At 37.1% G+C, this 14,288-nt stretch overlaps 1 protein-coding gene across 12 annotated transcripts in view; it reads left to right on the top strand.

The window, feature by feature from the left end:
* The window catches only part of TENM3 (teneurin transmembrane protein 3), a 471,979-nt gene that overhangs the window by 413,214 nt on the left and 44,477 nt on the right, over window positions 1-14,288 (top strand). For 9 of the 12 annotated variants that reach the window (XM_032298890.1, XM_032298888.1, XM_032298889.1 and 6 more), the window contains 4 exons: window positions 2,129-2,396; window positions 3,749-3,892; window positions 8,870-9,119; window positions 9,870-9,890. In XM_032298890.1, the coding sequence (XP_032154781.1) occupies window positions 2,129-2,396; window positions 3,749-3,892; window positions 8,870-9,119; window positions 9,870-9,890 (683 nt within the window). The remainder of the gene's footprint in view (window positions 1-2,128; window positions 2,397-3,748; window positions 3,893-8,869; window positions 9,120-9,869; window positions 9,891-14,288) is intronic. The other 3 variants (XM_032298892.1, XM_032298893.1, XM_032298895.1) reach the window with 1 other exon arrangement.

Raw genomic sequence — 14,288 nt, forward strand, 5'->3', positions numbered from 1 at the left:
ATCACGTGTTATCAGGACCATATTATCCGGCACTGGAGTCACAGAATCTAGTTTTCAAAGTAACTCATTTGATATGTCACTGATAATGGGACAACAATGAGTTCTCTTTAAACCATTCACTCTAACAGCCTACAGTCTTACAAAAGTACCCTTAATCTTAAATTTAATGGTTTCCCCAGGCCTAAAAAGTTACTATATATTTGTAAACTATTTTGCTTAAGAGAGTTTCGTGGCTGAATTCAGTCAGCATATTTGAAGGAAAACTCCAACAGCAATAAGTTCATGTGTCTACATTAGAAATGCCTCTTACAGCCAGGTGTGGTGGCTCATGCTTTTAATCCCAGCACTTTGGGAGGCCAAGGAGGGTGGATCACAAGGTCAGGTGATCAAGACCATACTGGCCAACATGGTGAAACCCCGTCTCTACTAAAAATACAAAAAACTTAGCCGGGTGTGGTGGCGTGTATCTGTATTCCTAGCTACTCGGGAGGCTGAGGCAGGAGAATTGCTTGAACCTGGGAAGTGGAGGCTGTGGTGAGCTGAGATTGTGCCACTGCACTCCAGCCTAGTGACAGAGCAAGACTGTCTCAAAAGAAAAAAAAAAAAACCTGCCTCTCACTCTACTCTACTGCGTCACATCCGTCTTCATGCCAGCACCGACTGACAGGCTAGAATGGAAGTTTCCTTCGTCCATTCATTTGTGCTACTTCCAACTGTGTGATTGTTTATATCGAAGCGGACAGCTCTACCCTCAGTATAGGGGGTCTTGTAGGGTTTTACTGAAGTTATTAACGTTTGGAAATGGCAGGTACACATCGTCCTTAACTGTTCTATGTGGAGGTGTTGGGGAAAGGGGGAACATTGCTGAACACTGATTCACTATTCTAAGATCTTTCCAACATGAAAAGGCAGCTTTTCTGTCTGAATAATGAACCTTGATAGGGCAATATGAGGAAGGCTTTGAGAGTACTGTTCAATTCTTTGTAGAGAAAGTAGTGAGTTCCTGGTGCTCGTTCCTGAACACAAATAGCCTTGTACTTATGGCATATGAAGAAAGGCTATGAAGAGCCATTCTTACTCCCCAAACTAACAGGAGGATTGATAAAGAGAATCTAAACTCTTTAGAAAAATTGTATGTGCTACATAAAATACATTTTTCAAAATAAGTACTGTTTTGGCATAATGTACTTTGCATTTGTTAATATAAATGTCAGCATTCATTGAGCTAGTCACGGTGACTGGTAATCTATGAGGTTAAGCATATAATTTTTAAAAATTTATAAAGGAGATAATTCTTATGCACATAATTATATTAATTATTACAGTCCAGTTTCAAATTTAAAAAAGTGTGGATTGTTATATGCTACGTACATTTAATAACATATTAGTTGCTCTCGAGGAGAAATTTTATGGAGCTTTAAAATATTAACTAATTTACCATCATATCAAAAATCAGCAGCAAGTTGGAGCTCAATCTTTAATTATGACAATGTGCTATTATTACATTACCTGTCAACATGGATATGGAATTTGCTACAAATTAACCTAAATTATTTGGTCTTTTTTGTTATCCTTACTGTCTTTGTAGCCTGTGACCGGACAGCTGATGAGCTATAGGTATTGGTTTGGTCTCTAAATGAGCCAGCTGGTACAGGCCAGTTCTTTGGCCTAGACTGCAATCCCCGTTCTGAGCTAACCGTCTTACAAACGTCTGCTGTAATTCTCCAGGGTGATGGGGTGAAAGATGGGTTAGTGAGAATCCACTGTGACTACTACACTAACAAGTCAGTGCATGTCAGCCTGATGGAGCAGTCACAGTGTTTCCCGTATGAAGAGTAGCACCCGAGGTATGATTAACTCAGAATAAATGACAAGAGGCTTTTAGGAAGAGACATTGGGGCTGGCAGCAGAGTTATTTTTAATTATTGAATAAGATAACAGCTCAAATGCATATTTGTGAATAGGGATTCTTTGTGTCTTATTTTAGTTGCTTTGTCTTTAAGAGTAACTACATTAAGACACAAAGAGTCACTATTCACAAATATATTGAACATATACTACATAAATATATTTTATCTAATAGTCATACATGATCACAGTTTGAAACTTCTGCTTTATTCAAACTTAGGTACTCCACGAGGAAACCACAATTCCCGGAACAGATTTGAAGCTCTCCTACTTGAGTTCCAGAGCTGCAGGATATAAGTCAGTTCTCAAGATCACCATGACCCAGTCTGTTATTCCATTTAATTTAATGAAGGTTCATCTTATGGTAGCTGTAGTAGGAAGACTCTTCCAAAAGTGGTTTCCTGCCTCACCGAACTTGGCCTATACTTTCATATGGGACAAAACAGATGCATATAATCAGAAGGTCTATGGTCTGTCTGAAGCTGTTGGTAAGTTCTATATAAATCTTCGCTACAATGAAAAGTTTTTCTCGAAGTCGAACTCTCATAAATTAATTGTAACCCATGGAAGTCAGTGGACAAACAGAATATAATGAGAATAAGGTTGTCCTGGCGACATTACACCTCGGCTGGTTTGGATCTACCGTGGGAAAAGAAAAGTACTCCATGTGGCAAGAAGAAGAAAATCTCAGTCTTTCTGCCTGAAATGATGTTATAGAGGAATGCTCTGAATGAGATTTCAGGTTGCCACGTCCTTTTCCCCCCATGTTTCTTCTTGTGTCCTTTTTTTTTTTTTTTTCATTTTCTTTTTCTCTTTATAACTTTATCTCTCTGGGTTTCCTTATTTGTTTTTGTTTGCTGTATCTAACACTAATGTCATTTCAATGCTTATTGGCATTTAACAGGATATCAGACATTTGTATCCATGAATTACATCAGTTGTTTTCACCAGAAGGGCCAGTTCTTTCAATGGAAGGACAATCTGAAAGCATCAAATCAGTTGTTTTATTGAATGACTGGTCAATGCAATCAAAGTTTGACGTGTTGAGAGACAGAGAGATAGAAAGATAATAGGTATATGGCGTAGCTTCAGGCTCAAGTTCAGCACGTAGAAAACTAAAGAATGATATGTTTTTGTTTTAATTATTATTTACCTTAAAATAGAACATTATACTCTGAAATTAATATGCAATTTGGACTTGAATTAGTTCAAATTAATCCAGTAGTTGTCACTTCTCCTTTCACTTATTTCTAAATTTTAAAATCCATGTTTCATTGTGAACTCTGAAAATGTTTTCATCTGTGATTTATTCCTATTAATTTACTGCCAGTTTGTTTATTTCTGATGATAATGTGTAAACCTAATGTTATAATCTGGCTTGCTTTTTTGTTCCTTTGAATCTTACTTACTGTAAATATTTTTCGTAATTTAACACTCTTGAAAACTAAACAGTTCTAATTATTCAGATGGCAAACAGTATTTTAGTTGTTCTTATCTAATCGCCATTTGGAACTGACTTATCTGATCAAATTACTTAACCAGGTGCCCAATCTGGACTTCATTTTGTGCTGTGAACCCCTCATGAAGGAGTGGTGTGGGGGGGCGGGGGGAAACACACACTTTCCATTAAATCAATAGAAATAATATTTGGAGATTTTTTTTAAAAAATCTTTCTATGTGGTCAAATCTTCTTAAACCAAAAATCTAACTGTTCATAAATAAGTGGAAATACACTCTCAGAACACAGAAGCGAAAAAGGCAGTTTTTTTTCTGAGTAACAAAATAAATTGCATTTACCCCAGTAGTTAGAAAGATGAGCTGTGATTTGTTTGGATTCCAGTGTCAGTTGGATATGAGTATGAGTCATGTTTGGACCTGACTCTCTGGGAAAAGAGGACTGCCATTCTGCAGGGCTATGAATTGGATGCATCCAACATGGGTGGCTGGACATTAGATAAACATCACGTGCTGGATGTGCAGAACGGTAAGCTCTTGCTCATAGACAGCTAATGTTGCTCACCTTCCAGCTTACTTTTATCCTTTCCATGCTGTAGGATTAGAACTGGTAGGAAAGAAAAACAAAGGTGAATTTTTAAAGATTATAAAAGCCTAAAGTGGGAACTATATAATACTTTCTTAATATACTTTAAAATGTTCATGTATTCATTGCCAAAATGATTTTCCCATTAGAATGTAAAAGACTGACTTTGGTGTTGCAATGAAAGATCTCGATGTGGGAGTCGTCAGCACAGATTCACCTACGAGTGTCTCATTCCACAATGAGTCAGTGAGTGTGAACCAAAGTCCTTGAGAAAGGTTTACCAAAAATGCAGGGAGGGGGATTTGTTTTTAAAATAAAGAAAAAATAAAAAATCATGTGACTTAACCAAAATATTATTAATAGGTTTTAATTCTTGGGTGATTACTCTGAGTATCTAGATTTTTTTTTTTCAGTTCTTCTTAAGCTATTAGGGAAATAAAATATTCTGCCGCTCAAATGGGGTCGCATATATCATTACTTGACTTGGTGAATATTAGGGGAAAAATGAATAATCTGAGAAAAAAACAAGAATCAAAAGTATTCCTAGGAGTAGACCTGATAACGTGATAGTGAATATGCTCTGAAGAAGCATGTTTTAGATGTCACAAACCAAAAGAGAAATATTCGCAAAATATGATCAGCTTAATCTCATCAAGAATATTATTTATACGAAACACAATTCTATTGTCCAGACTATGTTTCTAACATTTTCCCCACATACTAGCTGCATCTCAGACAACTTAAAGGTGCTTTGCTAGAAAAGCAAGACTTAAGTTAACCTGTTAAAATTTATCCTCCTGTTCTAAACCCTGTCATACTAGCACTCTACTTTTACTGATAGCCAGAGAAAAAAAGTCACAATCTCAGCAAAATAACCTAGCTCTTGACTTTGCAGAGGTTTTTGGAAGGTTCAGAATGTTGACTTGAGCATGTAATACGATTAAATGTTAATAGTAAATGGTCACTTTTTCAGATTAATGTTGCTTCAACGTTCATTTCTACTTAAAATTTTTTTTTTCTGTGGGTGTTGGAGAGGATGCATTTTCACCTTCCAAATATACACAGTCTAAAGTAGTTTTCAGACCGGTACTTGAAAATGCTTGTGCCAGGCCGGATGCAGTGGCTCATGCTTGAAATCCCAGCACTTTGGGAGGCCAAGGCAGGGGGATCGCTTTACGTCAGAAATTTGAGGCCAGCCTGGCCGACATAATGAAACCCTGTCTGTACAAAAAATGCAAAGAATTAGCCATGTGTGGTGGCATGTACCTGTCGTCCCAGCTACTCGGGCGGCTGAGGTAGGAGAATCGCTGGAACCTGGAAAGTGGAGGTTCCAGTGAGTTAAGATCGTGCCGCTGCACTATAGTCTGAGTGACAGAGTGAGATTCCACCTCAAAAAAAAAAAAAAAAAAAAAGAAAGAAAGAAAGAAAATGCTCGTGCCTTCCCTCCAGGAAATAATAGTACTGAGAAAATCAGTAGTAAGGAAAAACAAACAAAAAACAGAAAAACCCTTCCCTGCCTCACTATTTTATAGCTCTGTACTCATTCCAGTTATGTCCTGGACGCAGTTCAATTTGCACCCTAGACTGAGCAGAGCTGATAACTGGTGTCATGTACATGAGTACAGTTATGTCCTGGACGCAGTTATGTCCTGCACGCAATTCAGTTTGCACCCTAGACTGAGCAGAGCTGATAACGGGTACCACATGTAGCACACGTTGAAAAGGCAGGACTCCTGACCAAACAGGGACTCCAGTGTTCTCTCAGAGCCTCTCTTAACTCATCAGTGCTGTCTGAAGCAGGAGGAGTTTCATTCTGTTATATCAGTAACACAAGGTTCAATCATGGTCTTTTAAAATGCAAAGCCATATGCCAAATATGCTAGTAGCTGCTCTTGATGAAATTATGTAAAATTGTATTTCACACAGTTTGAACATATTTCTGTATTCTTTCAGAAGCCCTCTGCAAACAAAACTAGGGCAAACGTCTCTAGATGCCATTTAGTTATGATGAGAGTATGGGGTAAAGTTCATAACCAATTAGCTACAGGATTTCACTCAAGAGATTACGAATCAATAGGGAAACTACAGGCATCTCTAGCTCCAGAAAAGCCCATGCCTCTGTAATTCACCATTGTTAGAATACAACACACTATATATTCAGGAGCGAATTCAGAAACATGTGGATGTTCTGTGTATGTATAATATAAATACATACATGTTCTAAACCAGAATAACCTATGGTTAACTTTTGTTAAAATATCAGGGCAGATGTAAAAGCTAAACTACCCAAAATGCTGTCCTCCAAAAAAATGTTCTAAATTTTAAAATTATGTTATTTTTAGGCCAAGCACGGTGGCTCGCACCTGTCATCCCAGCACTTTGGGAGGCCAAGGTGGGTGGATCACCTTGAGATCAGGAGTTCCAGACCAGCCTGGCCAACATGGTGAAACCTTGTATCTATTAAAAATACAAAAATTAGCTGGGCGTGGTGGTGGGTGCCTGTAATTCCAGCTATTCAGGAGGCTGAGGCAGGAGAATCTCTGGAACCCGGGACACGAAGGTTGCAGTGAGCCAAGATTGCGCCACTGCACTCCAGCCTAGGTGACAGAGGAAAAAAATAAATAAAATAAAATGAAATAACATAAATGTTATTTTTAAATGTTCACCTCAGCCACAGGGTGAACAGATTGCAGTTTAGAATTTTAGCCAAGAACAGTTTGACAAGTAGTGGCTTTCCAAAGTGACGTGTGTCTAATTGAATAAACAAAGTGATTCGTAGTCATGACAAGGTGGATGAGCTATAGAAAGATACTAAGGAAGGAGAGAAGACAGAAGCGTAGACGCTGACAGTTATTCGTGTAGGCACCCTGAAACGTGGAAATAAATATTCTAATGTTCATCTTTCTGTTCTGTCATAATAGAAAAGAAGCATGAAGGGCCAATCATTCAAAGTAATGACTGAATAAATCAGATATGGTAGAGCAGTAGTCTGACGTGTAGGATTCTTCTGATGAAAATTACACAACTGGCTTTTTTAGGAAATTATAGTTCCATCGTTATCAAATAAGTAATCACAGAAAGAAGAATCTTAGATATCATTAATGTATTCTTTGAATATTCAAAGCAAAATGCATTCCATCTCTTGTAATGATCCAGCCTTATGTAGCTTATTTTTCTTAAATTTGAATAAACCTGTTTTATTTTCCCTGATTTCTTTATGTAAATTTGCTATGATTATTACATCACCTAAATAGCAAAGCATTAAAAAAGTAATCACAGAATGCACCTAAAATGTGCTGAGCTATAAGGAGAACATAATTATTCTAATTTCTTCTTCACTTTAAAATTATCCCAAAGTGGGGGAAAAAGCACTTTCTCAAGTTTCCTGATTGTACTTTCATGGGAGTATTCTTTTAACAGTGTATCTGCTAAGAAGTAGAGTTATTATCTCTGAGAACTGCTTTGGAACATAGAACATTCGATAAATGTAATATATGCCGGTCTAAAGCCAACAGGTGGTTCATACAGATAATAACACATTGAGAAGCATCATAAAAGACGCATGGAACAACAGCAGCTGACGACACAGTGTGCGTCACACCGCAGTGGAGCCACTCATCTGTATGTGGCAATGGCAGAATGAATACAATTAGAATCTCAACTCAAATCTCATTTCTAACTATGAAAATATTTAATATTTATTTGGAATCTTTGCTCAGATATTCATTGAAGACCATAAAAGAGCAGATTGGCATTTTGTCTTGATAAAATTATTGACAGCTCCATGCCTTAAAGCAGAATTCATTTTGAATAATAAATTGGCCTTCTACAACAATTTCATTATGTTTGACATTTTGAATAACTGCATGTGTATGAGTTCTGGTATCAGATGACAGTGTATGCAAGAGCAGTCTTTGACAGTATAGGTAGAGTTGAAATAAGCCTGTATTATCATTAGTGGCTTTAGAGTTTGACATATATTTTCTACCTTTGTTTTCCATAAAGTTTTTTAACTTTAAAGAATATGATAAACTCATAAGGAAGAAATTTATATTCCTGGTTCACATTTTTATTAATTGGATATTTTCTATATTGATTAACAATTAGGCAAACTTGTTATTCCCTAAAGAACATTATGGAACATGGTTCTCAAACCCGGTTGCACATTAAGCTCATCTGGAGAGTTTTTCTAAATTTCAGGGCCGAGGCTGAACCCAGACAAATGAACCCAGCATTTCTCTGAGTGAGAACCAGGCATTAATATTTTTTGGCAGCTCCCCAGGCCATTTCAATGTATAGCCATGACTGATCATCACTGATGTTGAGAATTGAGCGTTTAATTCTTCTTAGTCTTTTGTTCCTTTCACCAGACATTATTTCAGTTCACAGTAGACAGCACTTTTTGTGTATATTCTGTATACTTTATCATGTAATATTTTACACTAGGTAGTTGAATAGAATTCTTTCCAGTGGAGCTTCAAATAAGAATGTCTTGGCCAGGTGTGGTCGCTCACACCTGTAATCCCAGCAATTTGGGAGGCTAAGGTAGGCAGATTACTTGAGGTCAAGAGTTTGAGACCAGCCTGGCCAACATGGTGAAACCCCATCTCCACTAAAAGTACAAAGATTAGCTGGCATGCTGGCACATGCCTATAATCCCAGCTACTTGGGAGGCTGAGGCAGGGGAATTGCTTGAACCCGGGAGGCAGAGGTTGCAGTGAGCTGAGATCACGCCACTGCACTCCAGCCAGGGTGAAAAAGCAAGAGTCCACTCCCCGGCCCCCGAAAAAAAAAGAATGTCTTAATCCAGACCTAGAAGGCACTCAGTTATAGTTAGATCAGTAATGAACATGTTTGCTTTTTTCCCTTTCACGCTTACACTTTTTCATCACAAGGAAAAATGCACTTTATTTCTTCTAGGTATACTGTACAAGGGAAATGGGGAAAACCAGTTTATCTCCCAGCAGCCTCCAGTCGTGAGTAGTATCATGGGCAATGGGCGAAGGCGCAGCATTTCCTGCCCCAGTTGCAATGGTCAAGCTGATGGTAATAAGCTACTGGCCCCAGTGGCGCTAGCCTGTGGGATCGACGGCAGTCTATATGTAGGCGATTTCAACTATGTGCGGCGGATATTCCCTTCTGGAAACGTAACAAGTGTCTTAGAACTAAGGTATGTCTTTCCTAAATTTGGGCTTTTAATCAAAGCTAAACGTGCCTTTTTTAAAAAATGTTTAGTCTGATGTACTCATTTATTCGCATAAAAATACCATCCCAGGGTTTAAAATTTTCCCCAGAAAGAAGTCAAATTCTTGCTTAAGCTAGAAGAAGCACAACACATACATACTGTATCGTAAATGTATTAAAGAGCTTAAAGTCACCCAGTATATAAAATATCTTACTGATGTCAGTGAATTTTCTGTGCTCTAAAAGGGTAGAGCTTTAGGTTATTGTATGTCTTCAAATATCCTTTTCACATTTCAGTGTGACCCTCTTAAATCTCTTTTGTTTTCTTTAGAATAACCCTGTGACGTACGTGTAGCTCTTTTATTTCACAGTGGTTGAAATTAAGGCGTAAAATATTTTCCTGTGATTTCAGGACCTGATATTAAATGAATTAAGGCTACAACTTTTAACTAGAATATTGTGTCTTCAGCTTGGGTTAATCCATTAGTCATAATGCCAGCAGTAAAAGTAACGTATTGTCTTTGCTTTGTTCATTTATGTGTGATTATCAAATCATTCTACTCTGTAAGTTATTTGGTAAGCTCTAGACTACAGAATTCATTTCCAGTATCATTTCTGCCAAGTTGGCAATTTTCCATACAAATAATTAAAATCTCAGAATTCAACTCGTTCTATTTTAGAAGCCTTTTCTAACTGTGCTTTCTTTTTTTTACCTTTTTTATCTGCTTCCACCAAGAAATAAAGATTTTAGACATAGGTAAGCATCTTACCTTAAGGTTATTGTATATTTTCAAATATCCTTTTTTCATTTCAGTGTGACTCTCTGAAATTGTTTTCTAATAATATTTCATCATAAGAGAGGAAACTGTCACAGATCATCAAAGGAATTAAAAGTGCTTAACTGAACGATTATTATACAATATATTGCAAGTTACTTAGGTGATATAATTTGAGAAACAGTTGTTTCACTTGGTTCATACAATAAATTTTGTAACAAAAAAGTATAAGGAATATCTCTCTGTAACAGCAATTATTTCCAAACATTAGTTACTGACAGACACAATCTAAGCCGCGTTAAACAGAATGAAATCTGAAGCGCAGTAGGGAGCTTTGAGAAGGCCTGCGTAGTTTGATGAATATCCAGGACAGGTTATGTTTTATTGGAGACTCTTTAAGAAAAGGAATCTAGAAATATTTTACCTTGGCAAATTTTTTAAAGCATACAATTATGTGAACATGTGGCTTGGAAGAGACCTGTGTGAGTGAGAGGCCCACAGCTTAAGCTTAATTATTACCTTGCTGGTAAATTCCTCTTTGCCTATAGTTTATATTTTCCTAAGCTGGGAGAATTACTAGATTTAAGAAGTAATGTTTTCATTGCCATTATTATGGAGGAAATGACTGTCTTCAAAGTGAAGGACGAATATAGTTGAAACAAATATATAGACTCAGAAGTTTTTCTGTGGCACTTTCTGTGTACACATAGCTGGAGAAAATACAATAAAGGCTTGTGTGGGCGCATTTGATTGAAAAAACTTTCCTCAGGATAGCAAAAAAAAAAAAAAAAAAAGAGGAGACGGGGAGAAACAGTGTTTTAAAGTCAAGCTAGCAAAAAGCTAGACAGATTGGACATGCTAGATCTAGTTTGGTCATTAAAATATCTAATGAAAAGATACCAGATGGAAACATTAATAATATTTTATATGAGATCTTTTAGATGAATAAGTCAACACAACCCCTTTAAACTTTTGTGTAGTGATTGACAACTGGCAAACAAAAACCAAAGTTCTACTGAAACGTGGATAGCTGTTGCATATCTGGGTGACCAAACATGGCCCCATGACCTTTCCTGAGATCCCCTATCGATCTTATAGTTGAAGCTGATAGCTCAGTCACATGCTAAAATCAACAGTTTATCTCCCCCAGAATACTGAGCATGCAAAGCTCTGCTATTAGAAACCACAGTAGAATATCAAAAATTTTCTGGCCTTGCTTTCTTGGTAGCTGTGGAGAAAAGAGGAAAGGCAGACAGGTTGCACACCAACTAAATGTGAATATGCTGGAGGCAATACAGAAAAACACTATCAAAGCAGCTACCTTTTAACAAGCAGGCCTATTACATGCCAGGCGTGGTGCCAGATATTTTATATATGTTATTGCAGATCCTCACAGCCATCCTTCAGGGTTACAGGCGATGTAGTGGAGGCTCCAGGAGATTACATATCTTCACCAAAATGCGTGTCTAAGAAATGCGTAGCAGACAGTTAAACCACTCTAAAAATACATTCTTTCTTTCCACTGCACCACACAGCCAGTTTTTCTGTGTCCTGATGTCTAAGTTTCAAGGGATTCATTCCCTGGGTATGCAAAAGTAAGACTTTTTTCACAGTCATTTTACCTGTTACCTAAAGCCATAATCTCTTCTTCTGGAAAAAAAGAATCTATGAGGTCAGTTACTTATTATTAACAGCAGAAATTCATTTTGTACTACCTCCTGGTGTTTGGCAGTGAGACTCATTGTAATCCTTCTCTCATGATCCTCTCTCAGGCTTAGGAGTAGGTCATAGGAAGAAAAAGAAATTGAAAAGTGTGTCTACATCTGCAAAAGGAATGGTATTGCCAGTTGTTAACGATTAAAATATAAAAATACACATAACCCTTCTCCTCTGTGCATCATCCTAACTAAATTTGCCCTTCTGCATTTCCTTTCTGTGCCATGCATGCAGAGTAAACGTTTTGGGTTTTATATGGATATTTATTCATATGAAGTCAATCAGTGTTAACTGATCACTTGCAATGTGTTAGGCACTTTGAAAAATAATAACATGAGACAAAGTACCTTCTCTCAGAACTCACAATCTAATAGGGGAGACTAGGTATACATGTGACAGACTAAACAACATTATCAGTATCATTCATTGACACTTAGTCATACCCATGATTCATGGTTTCAAATGTGAGAGTAGTTCTGTGAAGGAAGATACCACTGGGAGATGGCAGTGTGGTTAGGAAACATTTTCTGGAACAGCTGATATTTGAGCTAGGTCTAAAAGTGAAGTCTCCTTAAATAGAACAGCCAGAAGAAAAGATGGCAGTCATGAAGAAATAGAGAAAGTATATAAAATTACTGGGGATTGTGGGAGAGCTGAGCAGGACATGTTCTGAAAGTAATCAGACCCACCTGAATGGAGCAGGGGCTTCATGGTGGTAATCATGAGAGATACAGACAGAAAGAGCAGGGAGGGTTAGATTACTTGGGGCTTTGAGTTCTCTAAGGAATTATCATTCTCTCCTATAGGATACCTGAGACAGTGGGGACCCATTTTAGGATCCTGAACAAGTGGCATACTTAAAGTGGCATTTTAGGTAGAGTAATTTAGTGTCAGTGTTCAGAATGATTCAACATCAGGTGAATTAGAAAGCTGTTGCACTTTGAGATGCTAGATACCTAAAATAGTATGGCTAGCAGAGAAGAAAGCCAACCTATAAAATAAAGGGAAGGCTAGAATGGAGAGTCTTCGTCTAAGTGACAAGAAAGAGGAAGGTGTAGAGAACATGGAAGTTCTTTGAGCCCAAATCATCAAATATGATGATGTCATTGATAAAATAGGGATTCCATTTGCTTAGAAAGTAGTAAAACTGACCTAGCAAAGTCAACATGTTGTAGTTCATTGGAACTTCTTCTTTTAGCTTAAAAAATTAAAATTCTTTTCAGATGCTTCTTCCTGTGTGTCTGCCTGTCTTCACCTTCCCTTTCCTGGCTAATAAGATTTTGCCTGGCATGCTGCCTATCCTGCTTTCTTGGGCAGCAGAAGAGTCATGAAAGGTTTAGGAGTAGGTCATAGAAGAAAAAGAAATTGAAAAGTGTGTCTAAATCTGCAAAAGGAATGGTATTGCCAGTTGTTAACGATTGAAATAGAAGAATGCACACTTCTTATCCTCTTCTATATTTCATATACGTACTATAAACAGTCTCATCCATCGGACTAATGGGGGAATAATAAAAATATTGAATAAAAATTAATATAAAAACACATTGTCTTCTTTTAAAATTCAGAGAGTATTCTATCAAACTAATAAGCATCACCAGGATATTACATAAAATAAAAATTCTTAGCTATACTTTAATGAATATGAATATTACCAAATCAGCATATGAAATTTTTTACATAAATGGAAACTGCTAGAATGCTTTAAAAATGTGTTTTTTTTTAGATATGCCAAACATTTTCTTCTCTGATGTTTATAACATTAGTTTGCTAACAAACCCCTTTAATGTGTAGTAAATTTTACCTCATCCTTGTTCCAATTCTGACACATTCCAAAATGTAAAAATTACATTAATTAACTAATACCAGCCAAAGGGCACTTAAACATGTAGAACTAAAAATCAACTTTGTGAATTATATATTACCAATTAAAGGATCAAAGAAACTGTCAATCATTAAGTCTGTGAATTTGAATCCATTAAAATTTAGATACCAAATTGTAAAAATTTTATTCAGCACTCCTTATTGACTTAATATTTAACAATCAAGCAGGTATGGAAATATCACACCCCAAGTCCCTGCTTGCAATATTCTAAACAGTCTTTTGGTTAACATAAAAGAAGCTGTTTTACTTTTTTTTTTTTTTTTTTTTGTGACGGAGTTGGGTTTTGGTTTTTTTTCCTGGGTGGAATTCAATGGCGCGATCTCGGCTCACCGCAACCTCCGCCTCCTGGGTTCAGGCAATTCTCCTGCCTCAGCCTCCTGAGTAGCTGGGATTACAGGCATGCGCCACCATGCCCAGCTGATTTTTTGTATTTTTATTAGAGATGGGGTTTCACTGTGTTGACCAGGATGGTCTTGATCTCTTGACCTCGTGATCCACCCACCTCGGCCTCCCAAAGTGCTGGGATTACAGGCGTGTGTTTTACTTTTATATATAAATATAATTTGTTATGCGTCTTCAAATACCTTATGTTCCAAGGGCTGCGGCACAATTTCCAACTCAAAAGACAGAAGTACTAATAATGTCTATTCTCTGGCTTGTTCTTCATGAATATTTCTGTAGTCTAAGAAGGTTGAATTATGACAAAATAAATGAGCAAATCCAGCCTGCACTTACCACTGGATCTGTGTCTAATTGAATGAGACTGTAGAGAAGATGTCCT

This window comes from Sapajus apella, unplaced genomic scaffold, assembly GCF_009761245.1.
Source record: "Sapajus apella isolate SASKATOON/1434 unplaced genomic scaffold, GSC_monkey_1.0 scaffold39, whole genome shotgun sequence".
Taxonomy (NCBI): Eukaryota; Metazoa; Chordata; class Mammalia; order Primates; family Cebidae; genus Sapajus; species Sapajus apella.